This window comes from Sphaerodactylus townsendi, linkage group LG02 (assembly GCF_021028975.2).
Source record: "Sphaerodactylus townsendi isolate TG3544 linkage group LG02, MPM_Stown_v2.3, whole genome shotgun sequence".
Taxonomy (NCBI): domain Eukaryota; kingdom Metazoa; phylum Chordata; class Lepidosauria; order Squamata; family Sphaerodactylidae; genus Sphaerodactylus; species Sphaerodactylus townsendi.
The window spans coordinates 166,202,864-166,222,943 of NC_059426.1; the positions used below are offsets into that span (position 1 = coordinate 166,202,864).

The window sequence follows — 20,080 nt, forward strand, 5'->3', positions numbered from 1 at the left end:
CTGGCGTGGCAAAGTTCCTTATACCAACACTAGCGGTACCCAGCCACGCGTTGCTGTGGGTTATTGTGGTGAAATGGGAAAGGAAGAGACACTGATCCTTCCCTCTCCCTCCGCTAGTGTGGGTGGGTCGTATCCAGATGCTGGGCCCCCTCCCTCCCCTCCCTTGCATGCCACCCCTCACTCTCTCCCCTCCCTCACGTTTCTTCCCTTGCATGCAACCCCTCCCCCTCCCTCCCCCTCGTGTGTATGTGTGTGTATGTGCTTCACTTCCACTCGAATTATTGCCTATTTACTGTTTTCACTGCTCATATCTGGCCACCTGAGCGAACATTCTAAGCAGCACGAACATTCTAAGGGTGAAAGTTACACACAGGCAGCTGCATATTCTTCACCATGGAGCGCCAGGAAAAAGGCATTTTACCTGGGCCAGGTGTGAAATTTCAGATATGTGAACATCTAAGAACACTCTCGCCTGGCTGACTACAGTGGCTGGGAATTTTCAGAGGAATTGGCCCAGCAGTTACTGAGTTATACCATCACTAACAAATACACGGTTTGCTTTTTATATATATAGATACAAGGAAGTTGTCGCATGTGGGGAGCAGAAGAGGAACATAGGAAACTTCCTTGTACCAACAGCAAAAGCACTTCAGGTGTGCACCTGATGCTGTGGCAGGGCATAGAGGAGGTAAGCCCCACTGTCCATAATTAGCCCATGTTGACAAAGTGGTGGAGACTTCCAAGTATAGTGTGAAATAGCTTTGGTCTGCCTATACCAGTGGTTCTCAACCTGGGGGTCACGACCCCTTTGGGGGTCGAACGACCCTTTCACAGGGGTTGCCTAAGACCATCGGAAAACGGTCTTTTTATATTTTATATATACCAATTTTATGGTTGGGGGTCACCACAACATGAGGAACTGTATTAAAGGGTTGCAGCATTAGGAAGGTTGATCTGAGATTGCAAATGCCTTAACAGACCAGGTGCTCGGGAGCAACAGCCGCAGAAGGCCATTGCTTTCACATCCTGCATGTGAGCTCCCAAAGACACCTGGTGGGCCACTGCGAGTAGCAGAGTGCTGGACTAGATGGACTCTGGTCTGATCCAGCTGGCTTGTTCTTATGTTCTTAAGGTTGAGAACCACTGACCTATACCAACCTGAATGGCCTTTTCATACAGGGCTTTCACTTCATCTGTCGACGACGACAGCTTTCGCTCGAGTTCCCGCAGTTTCTTTAAATTGGAACTGGATTCAGACCGTATTGCATCAAGGTTGATTCTGAAAAAAAAAGGAACGAGCTGTAAAATTATATAGGTAAACGGCAACTTGTACTCTGAAGGCCCAGCACACTGCATACACACATAATGAGCCTTACGTTAGTGACACTCTGAACTTTTCCACATTCTCATTTCCTTTGCTCCCCAGTTCCTGTTTTTTCAGGAGCAGGAATCTGTTTTACTCCCTCTAGTGCAGTGATGGCGAACCTACGGCACGAGAGCCCTCTCTGCGGGCACGCGCGCACAAGGTTCATCATGCGGAGGGGTAGAAAATCACACACACACCCCACACACACACATCTAGCTGGCTTGGGCCACTAGGCACGACGCCCCGCGGAGAGCAGGGAGGACTCGGCTGGTGGGCCTGGTGCCTGAGGGGCAGAGGCCTGTGGGGCAGAGGCAGAAGAGGCGGAGATGCTAGAGAGGTGCAGAGCAGTGCGCGCGGGACTTGCTGGAGGCTAGAGCAGGCTGGATCCTGCTCGAGCTGGTGGGGCGGAGGCAGAGGGGTGGGGTGGAGGCACTGGAGCAGTGCAGGGCACAGGTGGGTGCACGCAGGACTAAAACCTCAGTATCCAGGTTAAATTGCCGTGTTGGCACTTTGCGATACATAAGTGGGTTTGGGGTTGGAATGTTGGCACTCTGTTTTGAAAAGGTTCGTCATCACTGCTCCAGTGGAAAACACATGTGGAACTGAACCCTCTCCCTGAAGAAGCAGAAACTTAGAAGTAAGGAAAATGAAAATGCAAAAAAGGCCACTGTCTCTCATTCTAATCTATTTTAAAAGGTTGTTCTGATGGCAGAAAGAAACGGAGCAAGAGTGGCACAGAAATTTACTAGGCAGACAGCATGCAAGGACAAAATCTGATGAAGAAAATGCACACGTACAATTTGCAATCTTCAGCAAATATCTACTGATATTTAATCTATTCATTACAACCCATTAGGGATAAGATGGTATGGATACAGCTCTTAAAGCAATGTTCTCTTCCTGCTCAACAGAAATTAATCTGGGAGAAAGATTACTCTCGATCCATTTCCAATCCTCTGTTGAGAAGCTCAGATTTAAATCCTCGTTCCACTTTTGTTGAAAACTACAAAGTCACCCAAATAAAACATAGGCCCTTTCCGCATAGGCGGCGCTGCTGCAACGCAGCAGCGCCGACCTGACTGCGCTCCCCCTCCCCCAGGGCGGCGTCAGGCCGCCCTAAACAACAACCCTTTAAAGGGTTGTTGTTGAGGGGAAAGCGTCTTCCCGGGGGCGCGGTGCGAACCGTGCCGCCGGGAACACGCTGTTTCCCCTTCCCTTTCCCATGTACCTCTCGTTAATACCGCCCGTCCTGCTGGCCTCCCTGGTCCCTCCCTCGCTGTCCTCCGACCCCCACAATTGTTGGGAGGGCAGCGTGGGCAGGCTGATGAAGCGAGCAGGACGGCAACACGAGCAATCTATGGGAAAGGGAAGGGGGGAAGAGGCGGCTCCATGAGGAGCCGCCTGCCGGCCTCTCCAGAGGCCGTCCGCATGCCTGCATGCGAACGGCCTCCACCTCCACGCCGGCGAAATTCCTGCTGGCGTGGAGGCGGCCTTACGGCCGTGCGGAAACAGCCAAAGTTCTTCACTCTTCAGTTTCAGAACTGCTTAACAGAGGCTCATTCTGCACATGCAGAATAATGCACTTTCAAATTGCTTTCAGTGCTCTTTGAAGCTGTGCGGAATGGCAAAATCCACGTGCAAACAGTTGTGAAAGTGGTTTGAAAACACATTATTTTGCATGTGCAGAAGGGGCCAGAATTTGGAAGGGGGCTTTAATAATGAGATTAATGTACTTAACTTGGTGCTGGACTAGGAATTAGATAGAGTTGTTGAGGAAGATTAAATACTAATATAAAGAGATCACATTAGAGTCTGTGCTCGCTTTAGGACTGGCTCCGAAGAGAAATCAAGAACAAGTCACGGGTTTGCATACTCCCTTCTCCCTTTATCATAGGAAAACCAGACCAAACAAATGAAAATCCTGTGGTTCTATAAAAGCGGTCTTTCTTCTGTTCAAGGCAAATTAAACTCTCTCTGAAATATTATCTTATGCAGAGTTATGACCACCACTTCAATGGGAATAACTGCTTCTGATTGCGCTGTTAACCTCCCAAAGTTTGCTTTGCTTTGTGGGGAGAACAGCAGAAGCAGAAATTCCCAGGCAATTTCATCCTGGGGACAATCTCAGAGGCAAAAACCATTCTTGACTAAACCAGAGGCTTATGTTTGATGTCTGCTGAAGCAGCTGTTTATCCTGTATCTGTAGACACAAGAACAATGGAACGAGTGATCTGAGGATTTGTCCCTGGGAGACCAGCCATCTCCTCACGTCCATAAAGAATGTGGCCTTCATTGAGCTATCACTTCATGGAGTTATCCTAGATTCTTCAGTACACAGTGCATGGCCCTGTCAAGGAGGTCTTGGGCAAGAAACGGGCTTGATCTGGAGAAATGGGCACGTGTTGTGCCAAGATTTCAATAGTCTGCATCAAAGCCAGGCCCTAGAAAGCAAGATATTAAGAAGGATATTGACAAGAAGAAGAAGAGGAAGAAGAGTTTGGATTTATATCCTCCCTTTCTCTCCTGCAGGAGACTCAAAGGGGCTTACAATCTCCTTGCCCTTCCCCCCTCACAACAAACACCCTTGTGAGGTAGATGGGGCTGAGAGAGCTCCCAGAAGCTGTGACTAGCCCAAGGTCACCCAGCTGGTGTGTGTGGGAGTGTACAGGCTAATCTGAATTCCCCAGATAAGCCTCCACAGCTCAGGCGGCAGAGCTGGGAATCAAACCTGGTTCCTCCAGATTAGATACACGAGCTCTTAACCTCCTATGCCACGAGCTCTTAACCTCCTACGCCACTGCTGCTCCACAAACTAGAACAGGTCCAGAGGAGGGCAACCAAAATGGTAAAAGGACTGGAATCCATGCCCTACGAGGAGAGACTCAGGGAGCTGGGGATGCTAAGTCTGGAGAAGCGAAGGTTAAGGGGGGACATGATAGCTATGTTTAAATATCTGAAGGGATGCCATGTCGAAGAGGAAGCAATCTTGTTCTCTGCTGCCTCAGAGACTAGGACACGGAGTAATGGATTCAAGGTGAGGGAAAAGAGATTCCACCTAAACGTTAGGAAGAACTTCCTGACTGTCAGGGCCGTTCGACAGTGGAACTCAATGCCTCGGAGAGTGGTGGAGTCTCCTTCTTTGGAGGTTTTTAAACAGAGGCTGGATGAACATATGTCGGGAGTGCTTTGATTGTGTGTTCCTGCATGGCAGGGGGTTGGACTTGATGGCCCTTATGGCCTCTTCCAACTGTATGATTCTATGATCTTATTAATTCAAATTGAGCTAGGTGCCCCTGAAAGCAATCACCCAAAATCGGCACCTAGTGGCTTAACTGGTTGAACGGCAGCCTGCATTTTACAAATTCTTTCAGTAAAGGTCAACAAACTCAATATAACATGAGCCTATGTCTATGTTTTTATGACGTCGTTCCTTGGAGAAGTTATTCTTGTGTTTCCTTCCTAGTGCAGATGTTTCTAATGCCTGAATCTCCTTAGTGACTGAGTTTGTAAAGGCCGTAAGGGCAGGGATATCCACTCCAGGTATGAACGCGGACTTGGGCCTAAATCTGCTTCCTTGTCTAACATCCCCCATCTTTCCATAATCATTCTTAAGCCTGATGTTACAAGTTAATTTAAACAGGTCTACTCTCGTTCTAAATACATTATGCTGAAGTTTGGGGATGACACCCAGTTCCAGATTCAATACCTGCTCTGGTGCTGGGGTTAGGGATTTAGAAGAAAGAGTAATAAGTAGACTTTCCATTGCACGTGATACATACTTACCCAGCGGCTTTTGAAACGCATTCAAGATCTTTGGGAAGCTGCAGCAAGTCTGTGTGAGATTTTTCTACTTCCTGGCGGGGGAAACAAGAAAGTGGGGGTTATTGGGTTAGAGAATGATTATTCTGGTTTGCATACCAGATAGTACATAATGATAAAGGAAGATCCCTCTTAGTCCCCTTGATCTCACTGTCTGGTAGTAGTGTCTGGGTAGACGGTCAGCATGGTGTACTGGTTATGAGCTGCAGGCTCCAATCTGGAGAAATGGGTTTGATTCCCCACTCCTCCACATGAGCGGCAGACTCTTATCAGGTGAATTGTGTCTGCTTCCCTGCTACTCCTCATAAAGCCAGCTGGGTGACCTTGGGCCAGTCACAGTTCTCTCAGAACTTGCTCGGCCCCACCAACCTCACAAGGTGTCTCTTGTGGGGAGGGAAAGGCAAGCTGCTTTGAGACCCTTTAACGGTAGAAAAACCCCCAACTCTTTGGCCCCTTCCGCACACGCAAAATAATGTGTTTTCAAACCACTTTCACAACTGTTTGCAAATGGATTTTGCTATTCTGCACAGCTTCAAAGAGCACTGAAAGCAGTTTGAAAGTGCATTATTCTGCATGTGCGAAATGAGCCTTCTTCTAGTTCACATCATCAGAGAGCACTTTAGTTGGTACTGCTAGAAAATAAGAAGGCCAGACTTCAGGGTCAACCTCGTGGGAGGAGTTGGGGAGGGCGGGGTCAGGGCCTGGTGTGACACTTATGTCACTTCCAGTAACAACTGGAAGTGACACAAGGGATGCTCTAGGATTTTGCAAAAACTCTATGGTTTTACCATGGAGTTTTTGCAAAATGTGAGGTAATCCCCTAAGTCCCTTCTGGTTTTTACCACAGGTGGCATAAGCGCACTGGCGCAATACTGGCATGTATTTGTTCCTGCTATGGTTGCCAACCACCAGGTGGGGCCTGGAGATCTCCTGGAATTACAATGGACTTCTAGGCACCAGTTTCCCCTGAAGAGAATGGCAGCTTTGGTGACTGGACTCAATGGCATTATGCTGTGCTGATGTCCCTCCATTCTCCAGGTTCCATCTTTAAAATCTAGGAGCGGGCAACCCTAGTTCCTGCCTCCATTTGCTCCTGCCTGTGCCTGAGGTGCTGATAGCCAACAAGAGGGAATCCCTACTAGGAAAGAAAGAGGAGAATACAAACCTTGATGAGATCCTACTAAAAAACCCTTAGAAAGAGGAAAGTCTAAGGCCCCTTCTGCACATGCAGAATAATGCACTTTCAATGCACTTTGCAACTGGATTTTACTGGGCGGAATAGCAAAATGCACTTGCAAACAGTTGTGAATGTGGATTGAAAGTGCATTACTCCGCATGTGCAGAAGGGGCCGCAGTGAAGTAACATACAGCCTAATGAAAGAGCTTCAGTGAACGTAGAAGAAGTTATCTCTGGTTAGGCTTGTACAATTAATCCAGTTTAGGAACAAAAAGAAGCTAATGGGGTTTTGTGCTTGGCAGAGATTTATATAATCAAATCACCAAAACCGAACTTATTTGTCACAGTGAACAGTTGGGAAAAAAAGCAAGGTATAAATGTTTCTACCTTTTGAGCCTTCAGTCAAACTTTTCAGGTAGAACTAGGAGATATTTAAGCAGTAAACTATTTTAAAATAATTGGAGATATTTTAAAATAATTGGAGATATTTAAGCAGTAAACTATATTAAAATAGTTGGAAATTAACATTAGGACATGCTGCATTGAACATTATATCTGGAAACACATGGGAAAAAAATTCTGAAGTTAGGTGAAATATGCATGCTGAATTTTGCATTTAGAAACAACAGAAAATACCTCTAAAATGTGGTGAAGTAGGGTAATCCGGGTTTGGTTTGCTTTGGTTTCGGTTAACTTGAGCAAGGTGCCAATTTTAAAGCCGTCAGCGTCTCCTGTGTGACTTCCCTAAGGAAAGAAACCAAGCCAAACCAGAAAGAAGTGTGAACAACCAAACCAGTCACTGAAGCAACTCATGATATTTTCACGTAGGTATATGGAAGGCTACGGAAGGCTTACACAAAGTTAGACTGCAAAAAGCAAAAAATAATTCCTTACATAGTTCAAAAAGTTTCCAACTTTGAGGATCAGTTGGCAGAAAACTGGCAACCGGTGACTTTGGAGCAGATCTAAAAAAAACAACAAACAGAATAAAATACTTTGCATAGATGCAACCTGTGCATCTTTGACGTAGCCTGCTAGCAGCATATAGTCGTCAACATTGATCATGGTGCTAAAATTCTGCAGGTTCCTTTTTCCCCCCTGCTGTCAGGTCACAGCTGACTTATGGCAACCCTATCAGATTTTCAAGACAAGAGACATTCAGAGGTGGTTTGCCATCGCCTGCATCTGCATCATGCTCCTGGCATTCCTTGAAGGTCTCCCATCCAAATACATACCAAGGTTGAGCCTGAGAGACTGTGGCCCCTTCCGCACATGCAGAATAATGCACTTTCAATCCACTTTCACCATTGTTTGCAAGTTTGCTATACCGCACAGTAGAATCCAGCTGCAAAGTGCATTGAAAGTGGATTGAAAGTGGATTATTCTGCATGTGCGGAAGGGGTTTGTGACTCACCCAAGGTCACCCAGCAGGTTTCCACAGCAGAGTGGGGATTTGAGCCTGGGTTTTCCAGATCCTAGTCTGACTCTTAACCACTACACCATGCTGACTCCAAATTCACCACTACAAATGCTGAAACCCGTAGAAACAGTGGAATACATGGAATCCCATAGAACTAAGACTCGTACTAAACATTATGATAAACACAGGGCTTCTGCCAAAAACAGCAGTCACGTGTCTAGCGCCCTTCTCTCCCCTCTACATTTGTCTGGTAGAACTTGACCTATCTCCTATCTGTAATGTTCTGTTTCCCCACCTACCCTGCCTATGGCATGGAGAAGGGGCAGGGAGATCCTGACATCAGGATGTGGTAAATTCTACCTAAACATTATGGAGGTGTAACACCTTAAGAAGATGTTAGCTCTCTTAAAACTTTTTATGACCCACAACAAACACCCCTCTGGTTGTAACATTTGTGTGACAAGCAAGGTTCAATTGACACTCCCTAAATGAAAACAGAATCTTTTCAAAGTGGTGTTATGCTGGAAGAAAAAGATTGCCTAGAATGGGTTTAAAAAATGGCTTCAAGGATTTTGGTATTCAGCACAGTAAAATCCAGCTGCAAAGTGCATTGAAAGAGGATTGAAAGTGCATTATTCTGAATGTGCGGAAGTGGCCCAACAGAGGTTTCTTTTTTAATTCTTGGGCTATACAGATGAGATTAGCCAAATGTAGAGACGTGAAACACACGGATGACCTAAACCAGGCTTACATTTCACGCAGGGTGAACACACTTCGTCTGAGCACACACAGATCTTAAAATACCTTCACAGGCTCGGCTGACAGTTTCCGCTTTGGGTTGTAGCATCTCCAGTACAACTGCAGTCTCCTCACACATCAGCATACACTCAATCCGCAGTTGGTAGCTAGGAGGAAGAATTGGGACAAACGCCATGAGACAGATTTAAGAGAATGCAGGTAAATGCTCTACCAGATAGCTGCTTCATATCAATTTGTGCAGCATGGAGGACTTTGGCCAAACCGAAATGGCAAATGATACTGCTTCGGACGTGCTCCAACCGTGTAGTTTAATCATAAGCACCATACACAAGCTGGAGTTTTTAGAAGTTAAATAATGAACTGGAGATTAAAGTCTGATCGTGAAGTGAACATACAATTGCCCTGACCTGGATGGCCAAGGCTAGCTTGAGCTCATCAGTGATTGAGAATAACAAAACACCTCTGAACATATCTTGCCCTGAAAATGTTACGGGGTTGCTGAAAGTTGGTTTGACTGGATAGCCCTTTCCACCAGCACACACAGCAGAACAGTGCTGTTTATTTATTTATTGGATTTATATCCTGCCCTTTCCCTTCCTGGGACAGCCAGGACGAATGCAATATAAATACAAAAATATGCAACTTCCACATAAACAATAAATCCCCAGGGATTAAAATACTTCTTGGTGCCGTACTACAATCCAATAAGATCTTCACGGTTGGACAACCCAGGAGGAGGGACATAACACAATGACATAGACCAGCCACGTGACTCCAAAACCTTCAGGTGTTTCACCTGGGCAGAGCTCAGCCCTGATATTTCCCATTTCAAAAAGAAAAAAAAAGAAAAGCATTTGTGAGAGCTGGACAATGCCCATGAGGTCACAACTTGCAGCCCAATCCAGATCCATGGGGGGCTGGTGACAGGGCTGTTGTGCCGCTGACCTGCTGCCTCCAGAGGGCTTTCTGGTGGTGCAGGGCGGAAGAAAAAGTTGAACGCGCCCCCTGCCACCAGAAAGCCCTCTACAGGACTTAATGGACTTGGGGTGGCATAACCCCAAGACCCAGGCCACAGTATAACCAGCTGCAAACCTGGGGTGGAAGCTGACTAACATTGGCTCCACCCCCAGAAATGCCCCAGCTCGCTCCCACCCCCACACTATGCTGGCATCCGATTGGGTCACCAATGCAGCTCCACAGTGCCATAGGTTCACCACCACTGGTCTAGAGGGATGTAATAGTATCTCTCTATTCTGCCTTGGTCAGGCCTCACCTACTGTGTGCAGTTCTGGGCATAGCAGTTCAATAAGGATATTGACAAACTGGAGCAGGTGCAGTATAGAAGAAGAAGAAGAAGAAGAAGAAGAAGAAGAAGAAGAAGAAGAAGAAGAAGAAGAAGAAGAAGAAGAAGAAGAAGAAGAAGAAGAAGAAGAAGAAGAAGAAGAGTAGGAGTTTGGATTTATATCCCTCCTTTTCTCTCCTGTAGGAGACTCAAAGGGGCTTACAATCTCCTTGCCCTTCCCCCCTCACAACAAACACCCTGTGAGGTAGGTGGGGCCGAGAGAGCTCAGAAGAACTGTGACTAGCCCAAGGTCACCCAGCTGGCGAGTGTGGGAGTGCACAGGCTAATCTGAATTCCCCGGATAAGCCTCCACAGCTCAAGCGGCAGAGCGGGGAATCAAACCCGGTTCCTCCAGATTAGAATGCACCTGCTCTTAACCACGCCAGGGACAGCTGGTGGAGGGGGCAAGCGTGTCAGCATACCCCTCTGCCACTGCTAAAGTGCATTCCCCCCACCTGGATTGGGCATTTTCAAAGCATTGTGTGCGGCTTGAACCCAAATAGCCTATTAAAAACGAAAATGGAGCATAGGAGGACTCCTTTACCTAGGAACCCCGAGGAGGAGGAGATAGAACTGATCGGCATTCGCTAACTTCTCCTTTTCTTCTTTGAAGGATTTCAGGTTTTCTATCTAACAACAGAACAGAAGTAGCGTTAAAGCCCAATCGCTGCATCTCTGTTTGTGACACAAACAAGAACCGAATGGAGGGGCCGGAACGAGCCAACGAAAATGCCGTACTTCATGCTTTTCCGGTAGCAGTTTCAGCAGCTGTTTGAGAACCTCCACGTCAAACTTCGTCCTGTCCCCTTTCCGGATCATGTCGACCACCTCCTCGTTTTTGCTACAGGCAAGACAGGAGTGCAGATTAGAAGCCATCAAAATTTACGCCAGCCCCTCCCATGTGGATTGGTGTCAGGATGGCCCCAGGTTTGACAGCGGGGAGGGATGCTCAGGGTGAGGGATGCTCCTCTCCTATTTCTGCCAGTTGGCCTTGGGGGCCTGGTTTAGCTCAAATCCTTACAGGTGTGAAATGCCTTCTGTCCTTTGTACTTTCGCTTTGATCCTGTGGGAACGGGGTTGGCGCCTTTTGGCCAGGGGAGCGGGGGTGGGGGAGGGTGGGGGGGGGGGAAAGTGGGATTTAAGCCCAAGATTTGCTTGTGATCTTCAGAATCATCAGTTACTGTCCCTGATCTTTAGTATTCCCAATGAAGACTATAGCTAACCATCTACAGCAGCCATTCTCAACCAGGGTTCCGTGGTACCCTGGGGTGCCGTGAGCATGTCCCAGGGGTACCGCGGCAACACTACCGCCCCCCTCCCCTCATTTTTGTGGTGTCTCCCACCGGCACCAGCAAGGACATGGAGCTGGCCCATGGGGCAGGGCCTGCCACAAGGTCAGCAGCCACCCCCACCCCCAGTGCTTCCCTTCACCCTGGGAGGGGAAGGTGGGGGGTGTGGCAAGCAGGGGCAATGGGAGGGGAAGGTGGGGGGTGGCGGCAGTGGTACCGTGAGATATGAAGAGTGAGGTCAAGGGTACCCTGACCTCAAAAAGGTTGGGAAACACTGATCTACAGTTTCTTTATTTTGGACTGAAGTCTGACATTTGGAGAAGATATGCATCCAGTACTGGACTCTCAGTTGTATAGGGGGCATCTACAATATTTGGTGGCCTGGACTAATTATCCCCCCTGGATTTAACAAATGGGTGGGTGCTGACAAAGTCCGAGCCCCTAGGCTTATCAAATCCTTTCACAAAGCATACCCTAACAGACTAGGTGGGAGGGGCCCTAATCGCGGTGGAATGTCAGGGACAGCCCCTGGACACTGAGGTGCTTCCTGCAATACCTTGGCTTTACAGCAGATGGGGCTGATAAGGAAGGTATTTGGAATGACAAAAAGGGTTACTTTCACTTTGGGGTAATTGTGACAAGATAGATGTGATCTGTCTGCATATATAATGGATCTTTCTCCTCTTGGATCTTTATTGCTAGTTATCTACCAATGCAGATAACTAGGCTGATCCTGACAAGTTGTTCAAGGAGTAAATAGGACGAGCCTGGTGCTCCATGGAGGTTACGAGTCAAGTGGCTGTATATGTGTCTCTCGCGGCCTTGGGGTACCTAGCGCTCAAACAACTCTGTTGACACTTTCTTTGGGAAAAAGGGAGGTGGGAATTCTAGGGGACAAATGTCCTAACGAAAGCCAGATTAAGCAGAACTGGGTTTCTCAAGTTGAGTGCCTTGCTGTCTTGCAATAAACACTTCTGATCAACATATCCAGAGTCTGTTTACAGACTGAAGGTCCAGGGACCTAACAATTACAGCCCCCCCCCCCCCCCAAGCCAGACTGAAGAGTTGGATGAAGCCTTCCTGGAACAGAGGATCAAACTTTCAGAAAGGAAAGAAGTAATAGTAATGGGAGATTTCAATTACATCCAGATATTTGCCAAACTCTGCCAAGACTATCAGGTTCAACACATTTCTCACTTGTCTTGCAGACAATTTCATGGTCCAGAAGCTGGAAGCAGCAACAAGGGAAATGGCTATTTTAGATCAGATTCGAACCAAGTGTGATCACTAAAAGTCAACACGGGTTTCTCAAAACCAGATCATGCCAGGCTGCTCTCATCTCTTTTTTTGATAGAGTGACATACTTGGTAGATGAAGGGAATGCTGTTGATGTCGTATACCTAGATTTTAGTAAAGCGTTTGATAAGGTGCCCCATGACATTCTTGCAAGTAAGCTAGTAAAATGTGGACTGGACAGTGCTACTGTTAGATGGATTTGCAATTGGTCGATTGACCGAACCAAAAGAGGGCTCATCAATGGCTCATCTTCATCCTGGAGAGAAGTGGCTAGTGGGGTGCCACAGGATTCTGTCCTGGGCCTAGTGCTAGTCAATATTTTTTTTCTGTGACTTGGATGATGAAATAGAGGGCATGCTAATCAAATTTGCAGATGACACCAAATTAGGAAGAGTAGCTAATACCCTAGAGCAGACCTGGGCATTATATGACCCTGACTGGCCCCCCTGCCGTGCTGGGGAGCGAGGCACCTTTGAAAGCCCCGCAGAAGCTGGTTGCCTTGGCTGCTGGCTTCTGCGGGGCTTTCAAAAGCACCTCGCCCCCTGCCTTTTGGCCCGGCCCCCCACAATATTTTCTGTTTCTTATGCGGCCCCATGGAAAAAATAATTGCCCACCCCTGCCCTAGAGGACAGAGTCAGGATTCAAAATGACCTGGACAGGTTAGAAAGATGGGCCAAAGCTAACAAAATGATTTTCAACAGAGATAAATGTAAGATACTCCATTTAGGCAGGAAAAAAATGAAATGCACAGATATAGGATGGGTGACACCTGGCTTGACAACAGTACATGGGGAAGGGATCTGGGAGTTTTAGTAGACCACAAGCTGAACCTGAGTCAGTAATATGATGTGGCAGCCAAGAAAGCCAATGCAGTTCTGGGATGCATCAATAGGAGTACAGTGTCTTGATTAAGGGATGTAATAGTACCTTTCTATTCTGCATTGGTCAGAACTCACCTGAAATACTGTGTTCAGTTCTGAGCACTGCAATTTAAGAAGGATATTGACAAGCTGGAATGCGTCCAGAGGAAGGCAACCAAAATGGTAAAAAGTCTGGAATGCATACCCTATGACAGTGATGGCGAACCTATGGCACGGGTACCAGAGGTGGCACTCGGAGCCCTCTTTGTGGCACACACAGAGTTCATCATGTGGGAGGCAGAAAATCGCCCCCCCCCCCCCCCCCCCACACACACACACATCTAGGCTGGCCTGGGCAACTGAGCATGACATGCACGCACTGCAGTGAGCAGGGAGGACTCGGCTGACGGGCCTGGTGCCTGTGCTCTGGGTGGCTGCTGCCCAAGGTGGGGTGGTGCAGAGGAGTCAGAGATGCTAGAGAGGCACAGAGCGGTGTGCGCGGGTCTTGCTGGAGGCTACAGCAGGCTGGCCCCTTCTTGAGTGGGTGGGATGGAGGAAGGGGGAGCCAACCGGTTTTTTCTAAACTAAAACCTCAGCATTCAGGTTAAATTGCCGGGTTGGCACTTTGCGGTAAATAAGTGGGGTTTGGGTTGCAATTTGGGCACTCGGTCTCAAAAGGGTTCGCCATCGCTGCCCTATGAGGAGAGACTAAGGGAGCTGGGGATGTTTAGTTTGGCAAACAGAAGTGGTGACATGATAGCCGTGTTTAGATATTTGAAGGAATGTCATGTTGAAGAGGGAGCAAGCTTGTTTTCTGCTGCTCCAGAGACTAGGACACGGAGTAATGGGTTCAAGGTGCAGGAAAAGAGATTCCATCTACACCAGGGATCTTCAAACATGGCCCTCCAGATGTTCATGGGCTACAACTCCCATCAGTTACTTGGTCATGCTGCCAGGGGCTGATGGGAATTGTAGTCCATGAACATCTGGAGGGCCATAGTTTGAAGACCCCTGATCTAAACATTAGGAGGAACTTCCTGACTGTCAGGGCTGTCCGACAGTGGAATACACTTCCTTGGAGTGTAGTGGAGTCTCGCTCTTTGGAGGTTTTTAAACAGAGGCTGGATGACCATCTGTCAGGTGTGCTTTGATTGTGTGTTCCTGCATTGCAGGGGGTTGGACTTGATGGCCTTTTGGTCTCTTCCAACTCTACGACTCTATGAATGCGGCAGTGGACAAAAGCAGCCTTTTTAATGAGACTCTTGACAAATGTACATCTCCTGTGCAGATGTGGCGCTCTCGTGCGGATCGATTCTTCTTATAAACCCAAGAGAATTATGTACCGGCCAGCTTATGTGCGATTGTAGAAATCTCACCACTTAAATTGCTTCAGGAAGATGTTCAAATTGAGGCTCTTCTTTGCGTCCAGAAATGTGATCTGTGCGTGGAAAAAAAATTACATACTACTACTACTAATAAAAACCTTAATAAGGTATACTTTTCTTTTCCAACCTTGGCTTTTCAATATATGCTCATCTTAAAGCGGAATACTGCCTTGAGGAATGGCTGAGAATAACAAATAGAGGGGGGACACAGCTATTTGTTTAAAGCCTTAACAACAATTCTAAGGAAAGCTACATCTTTCAAAGTTCTGTGACTTCAAAGGACTTTGAAGATGTTAATCAGCCCAATCCAGAGGGCTGTGGCAGCCAGATGGCGCCACCGCCGCTGCGAACTCTGGCTAGAAGGGAACTAGGGCAGCGCACGGGACTTCCGCAGCGAAGAAAGAAAGAAAAAACTCAGCTGTTGGAGAATCTCCGTAGCCCAAAACAGACAAACCACCCAAAACGGACCCAGTGGAAGCTGACTAAGGTCAGCTCCACCCCTGGGAATGCCTCGTCTACCTGTAGGCAGGTGTGGCTCTGGGGCAGGTAGCCTCTTCTGGGTTGGGAACAGCACAGCTCCACTTACCCAACTCACATCCTGTTTTGCCCTTTTTGGAACTCACCGTGTTCTCAGATCAGAAAATCCCTGAGGTTTCTGAAACTTGTTAGAACCTAGAACCAGGGGGCATACATTGAAAATGCTGGGGGGAAGAATTAGGACTACTAAAAGGAAACACTTCTTCACGCAACGTGTGATTGGTGTTTGGGATATGCTGCCACAGGAGGTGGTGATGGCCACTAACCTGGATAGCTTTAAAAGGGGCTTGGACAGATTTATGGAGGAGAAGTCGATTTATGGCTACCAATCTTGATCCTCTTTGATCTGAGATTGCAAATGCCTTAACAGACCAGGTGCTCTGGAGCAACAGCCGCAGAAGGCCATTGCTTTCACATCCTGCATGTGAGTTCCCAAAGGCACCTGGTGGGCCACTGAGAGTAGCAGAGAGCTGGACTAAATGGACTCTGGTCTGATCCAGCTGGCTTGTTCTTATGTTCTTATGATTTTTTCTCTCTCTCTCTTCGCAGGGAAAGTGAAGGAGATCACTGCATTAAGCTTTCTTCAGGTATTCTCACTCCTCCCCACCTTTCCCCTCCCACACAACAGCAGTTTTCCCCCATTTTGAAATGATCAGTAGAGTTTTCTTTTTTAATTGGGTGGACCGAGCAGGGTGGGTTGATATGAAATGAATCTCGTGGTACCTCTTTGGGTTCTGTCTTCACCGGGGCTGCCGCTTTGTCCTTGGGCTTGGTTTGTGGGAAGCAAAACAATTGTTCGATGCTCGAATAGTCCAGCTCAACCGATTCCTCGCTGTTGCTGGTTGCCGAAGCCCACATGGAATGACCTTCTGCAAGACAAAATACACCAAAGCTAGCTGCAGTGGCTATTTTTCTGACAAACGTGGTCCTGTGAAGCGAGAACAGACTGTAGGAACTAGAGAGGGGAGTAAAATAGGCAGGGGTCATTCCTAAAAAGCTGACATGACAATAAACATCACTACATACCATGGCAGCATTTATTCTCTTTCGGTTCAAATATATGAAAGATGCCGTGAATTATTTATGTAGTGACATCAATGCGCACAAGACCTTATGAAGTACCGGATAATAGTTCTCTGCCTTGAGGAGTTTACAATTTGAACATCTGATGTAAACAGGAAGAAGAAGAGGAAGAGTTTGGATATATACCCCCCTTTCTTTCCTGTAAGGAGACTCAAAGGGGCTTGCAATCTGCTTTCCCTCCCCCCTCCCACAACAAACACCCTGTGAGGTGGGTGGGACTGAGAGAGCTCCGAAGAGCTGTGACTAGTCCAAGGTCACCCAGCCGGCATGCGTTGGAGTGTACAGGCTAATCTAGTTCCCCAGATAAGCTTCCACAGCTCAAGTGGCAGAGCGGGGAATCAAACCCAGTTCTCCAGATTAGAGTGCACCTGCTCTTAACCACTATGCCACTGCTGCTTGCCAGGGATCGTCATACCCCTGCAGGAGGCAGGAAATCTCCAACCCTCAGAGGTATTGCCTGCCTGCATTCCAGCAGCTGGCAGGAGAAAACAAAACAAAAATGGTGTTGAATCTGGAGGTGTCAATTTATATCCATAAATACCTGGATATTTTTGGGGGTGGAGCCTGAAGAAGGTGGAATTTGGGGAGGGGAAGGGAAGGGAGGGACTTCAGCGAGGAATACTGCCATAGAGTCCACTTCCAAACAGTGGCGTATCTACCTTGCCCCCGGGCGCCACTCTTCTGGTCATGTGGGGGGCACAAAATCACGTGACCAGGAAGTCCTGCTGCCTTGTCATTTTCGCGGACTCATCTGTATCAGTCGAGGCATGCAAAAACGACGAGGCAGCAGGACTTCCTGCTACCTCCAAGCGCCCACAACAACACCCTGGACTCCCCCCTTCCTTCCCCCATTCTGCCAACTGGGCTCCCAGCCGGCAGGGGGAGTCTGGGGGGGGGGGGAAGTGGGCACCCTAGACCTTACCCATGTCCATGGTGACATGGGCGGGGTCAAGGGCAGGGGGTGGAGCCTGGGGGCATCGGGGCGGAGCCGGGGGCGTCCTGGAGACAATTTGTCTCTGGGCGCCATTTACCCCCGGTACGCCTCTGCTTCCAAAGTGGCCATTTCTCTAGGTGAGCTGGTCTCTGTCACCTGGAGATTAATGGCAATCCCAGGAGATCTCCAGCCATCCCTTGGGGATATGGCAATGCTACTCCACTCTCAACTTTTGCCAGACCGACACCTGAAGCCACTCGGTCCAAATTACTCTCCCTCCTTTCCCGCCCGCAGATTGTAAACTGGAGCAAGAATTGGCCAGATATGTGGGTAACACATTCTAAATAGCCATCTGAGAATTACGATGCACTGAATGTATTTAGTATGTTTTGATTACTGACTTACTGACACAGTGTTTTTCTATGGAATTCAAACCTGTGTTAGCCGCCCTGAGCCCAGCCTTGGCCGGGGAGGGCAGGATACCAAATGAAATAAATAAAAAACCTGAGGAGTACCCACCTCTTACCACGTTGGAGGGGAGCTTCTGCCAGTTCAGTTTCTTCATCCGGAGCGTGGGAGTCCTCACCATCTTGTGGAAGGGTCGGGCATACCCCAGCGAATAACTGACCTGGGCCACGACCACCTCTTCCACGTTGCCACCCAGAGGGGGAGGAGGTGGAACCTCTCCCATGCTGGGAAATGGGGGAGGTGGTGGTATTCCTCCTATACCAGGCAGTGGGGGAGGTGGTGGGATCCCTGCCACGCCAAGCAGAGGGGGAGGTGGGGGTGGCATTCCTGGCAGTGGAGGGGGTGGTGGTATTGCGGTCATACCAAGCAGAGGCGGAGGCGGGGGTGGCATTCCCGGCAGCGGGGGAGGTGGAGGTATCCCTGCCATGCCAGGCAGAAGGGGAGGTGGAGGTGGTATTGTTGGAAGAGGAGGAGGTGGAGGGATCACAGTTATATCAGGGAGAGGGGGTGGCGGTGGAGGGACACCCAGAGTACTAAGCAGAGGAGGAGCAGGAGGTGGAACTGCTGTGGCCCCAGGCAAAGGTGGTGGCAGCGGCGGGTGTACAGATATGGCTGGCGTTCCAGGAAGTGGAGAAGCTGGGGTTGGAGGAGGAAGGGCAGCCAACGGGAGGCAGCTTTGCCCCGGCAGTGCCGAACAAACGGCCTGCTCGGATGAGACAATGTTCTCAGGCACATTTGGTGGCTCTAGAATAGACGGGACACCAGAAGGGTTGGTGGCCGGAGGACAGTTTTGGGTCGCTTTGGAAAACGGCTCCAAGTCTCCGCTGGTCTGTGTGCTCTCGTTGACCTTGCTGGCCTGCTTTTTTGGGTCCGAACTGCATTTCTTCGGGTGCTTCTTTATGGACAACAGTCTCTCCATGACTTCTTCTACGCTGTTGTCTTGGACTGTGAGGGGAGAAAGGGGGGGGAATCAAGCAGGTGACACCAAACAGTCGGAAAGACAACCGGAGTCCAATTAAATGCCTGGAAGGACACAAAGTCCAACACTTGGGTGATCACCATAGGACAGATGTAGAAGCATCTTCACTCATTAACTTGTGGAACTCATGGCTTCAGAGTGTCATGATGGAGGCCAATTTTGTTGGCTTTAAGAGGGGATTAGACAGATTCATGGAGGAGAAGACCTTGGGTCTCCTGGGAAGTGTAGTTCCCACCAGGCCGTTTTCAACCTGAAGGGAACAGGCTGCTTCTCCAGCCTGTACTATTTCATTAAGGTTAGTGGGAAGGGCGGGGGGAGGCGATTTTCCGCCCCCTCCCAGGTGCGTGCCCAGGGCAACGCGCCCCCCGTCCCCTGGTAGCTCCGCCTCTGGACACAGATGAAATGAGGATGTTTATATGCCCGACTCTTACAGGGAAATACTTCTCTGAGGAGACACGTTCCTGCATTTTTCTCTATCTCTGAAAATCTTTTTAAAAATATAATAATGCCATGCCGGATGTAAAGCCTTGCGATCTGAGAAATGAACAGACGTTAGGGGCAAAATAGGGAAGAAAAAGACCCTGGATTTTGTAGCTTTTCACTTCAAGTTACGAATCTGCATCATGGGTTACAGAGTGCTTGCGACTTACCATCACTGGCAAGCAAGATGGCTCTGTTGACCAGGATCGCTAAGGATTCCCACAGGAGCGTGCTGGAGTGAAGGGAAGGTTCTAGATGCAAGAGGCTCTGGAGGATGGACAGCAGCTGGACAGAGATGGGGAAGCTGCTCACCTGAAAGGTAAAGCAGTGCCGTGCTATTGAAACAACAATCCAGAAGAAGATGAGGATAACCACAATATTGTTATTGATGACAACAACAATATGTTACTCACATGCTAATGGGTGGATCCCACTCAACACATGTAAATCTAGCTTGCTAATTGCACCCTTTTCTTGTTAACAGACAATGGTTCTTTCCCCCACCCTGGACACTCCAACAGGTGTATATACTCCACTTGCTTTCCTACTATCAGACCCTCTGAAGATGCCAGCCACAGATGCAGGCGAAACGTCAGGAGAGAATGCTGCTAGAACACGGCCATACAGTCCGGAAACCACACAGCACCCCAACAATATTGTCATCATCACAACAAAACAATAATAACAACAACCCCTTTGAAGAACTTCTGAAAACCTCCCCCCCGCCCGCCCTTAGTGTGTGGATCTTTTAGGTGCACTCTGTCAATTGATATTGCTAATGAGGAAAACTGAACTGGCGGAATAAGCCGGCCGCACTCACTTTGTTGAACAGAGAGGAGAAAACTGCGTGATGATCGCTCATGTCAATCCCATCACAAATCCTTAA

The 20,080-nt window shown here is 48.4% G+C and overlaps 2 protein-coding genes across 2 annotated transcripts in view; one reads left to right on the forward strand and one right to left on the reverse strand.

Moving 5' to 3' along the window:
- LOC125426389 (inverted formin-2-like) overlaps positions 1-20,080 on the reverse strand; it is a 54,531-nt gene that overhangs the window by 17,487 nt on the left and 16,964 nt on the right. The window contains exons 4-15 of the mRNA XM_048484646.1: positions 20,015-20,075; positions 19,365-19,506; positions 17,787-18,680; positions 15,974-16,119; positions 14,705-14,766; positions 10,622-10,724; positions 10,428-10,513; positions 8,587-8,687; positions 7,257-7,327; positions 6,999-7,106; positions 5,150-5,220; positions 1,159-1,279 (exon numbers count right to left, since the gene is read on the reverse strand). Coding sequence (XP_048340603.1) covers positions 1,159-1,279; positions 5,150-5,220; positions 6,999-7,106; positions 7,257-7,327; positions 8,587-8,687; positions 10,428-10,513; positions 10,622-10,724; positions 14,705-14,766; positions 15,974-16,119; positions 17,787-18,680; positions 19,365-19,506; positions 20,015-20,075 — 1,966 coding nt within the window. The remainder of the gene's footprint in view (positions 1-1,158; positions 1,280-5,149; positions 5,221-6,998; positions 7,107-7,256; positions 7,328-8,586; positions 8,688-10,427; positions 10,514-10,621; positions 10,725-14,704; positions 14,767-15,973; positions 16,120-17,786; positions 18,681-19,364; positions 19,507-20,014; positions 20,076-20,080) is intronic.
- The window catches only part of LOC125426390 (inverted formin-2-like), a 100,915-nt gene that overhangs the window by 17,197 nt on the left and 63,638 nt on the right, over positions 1-20,080 (forward strand). The window lies entirely within an intron of this gene.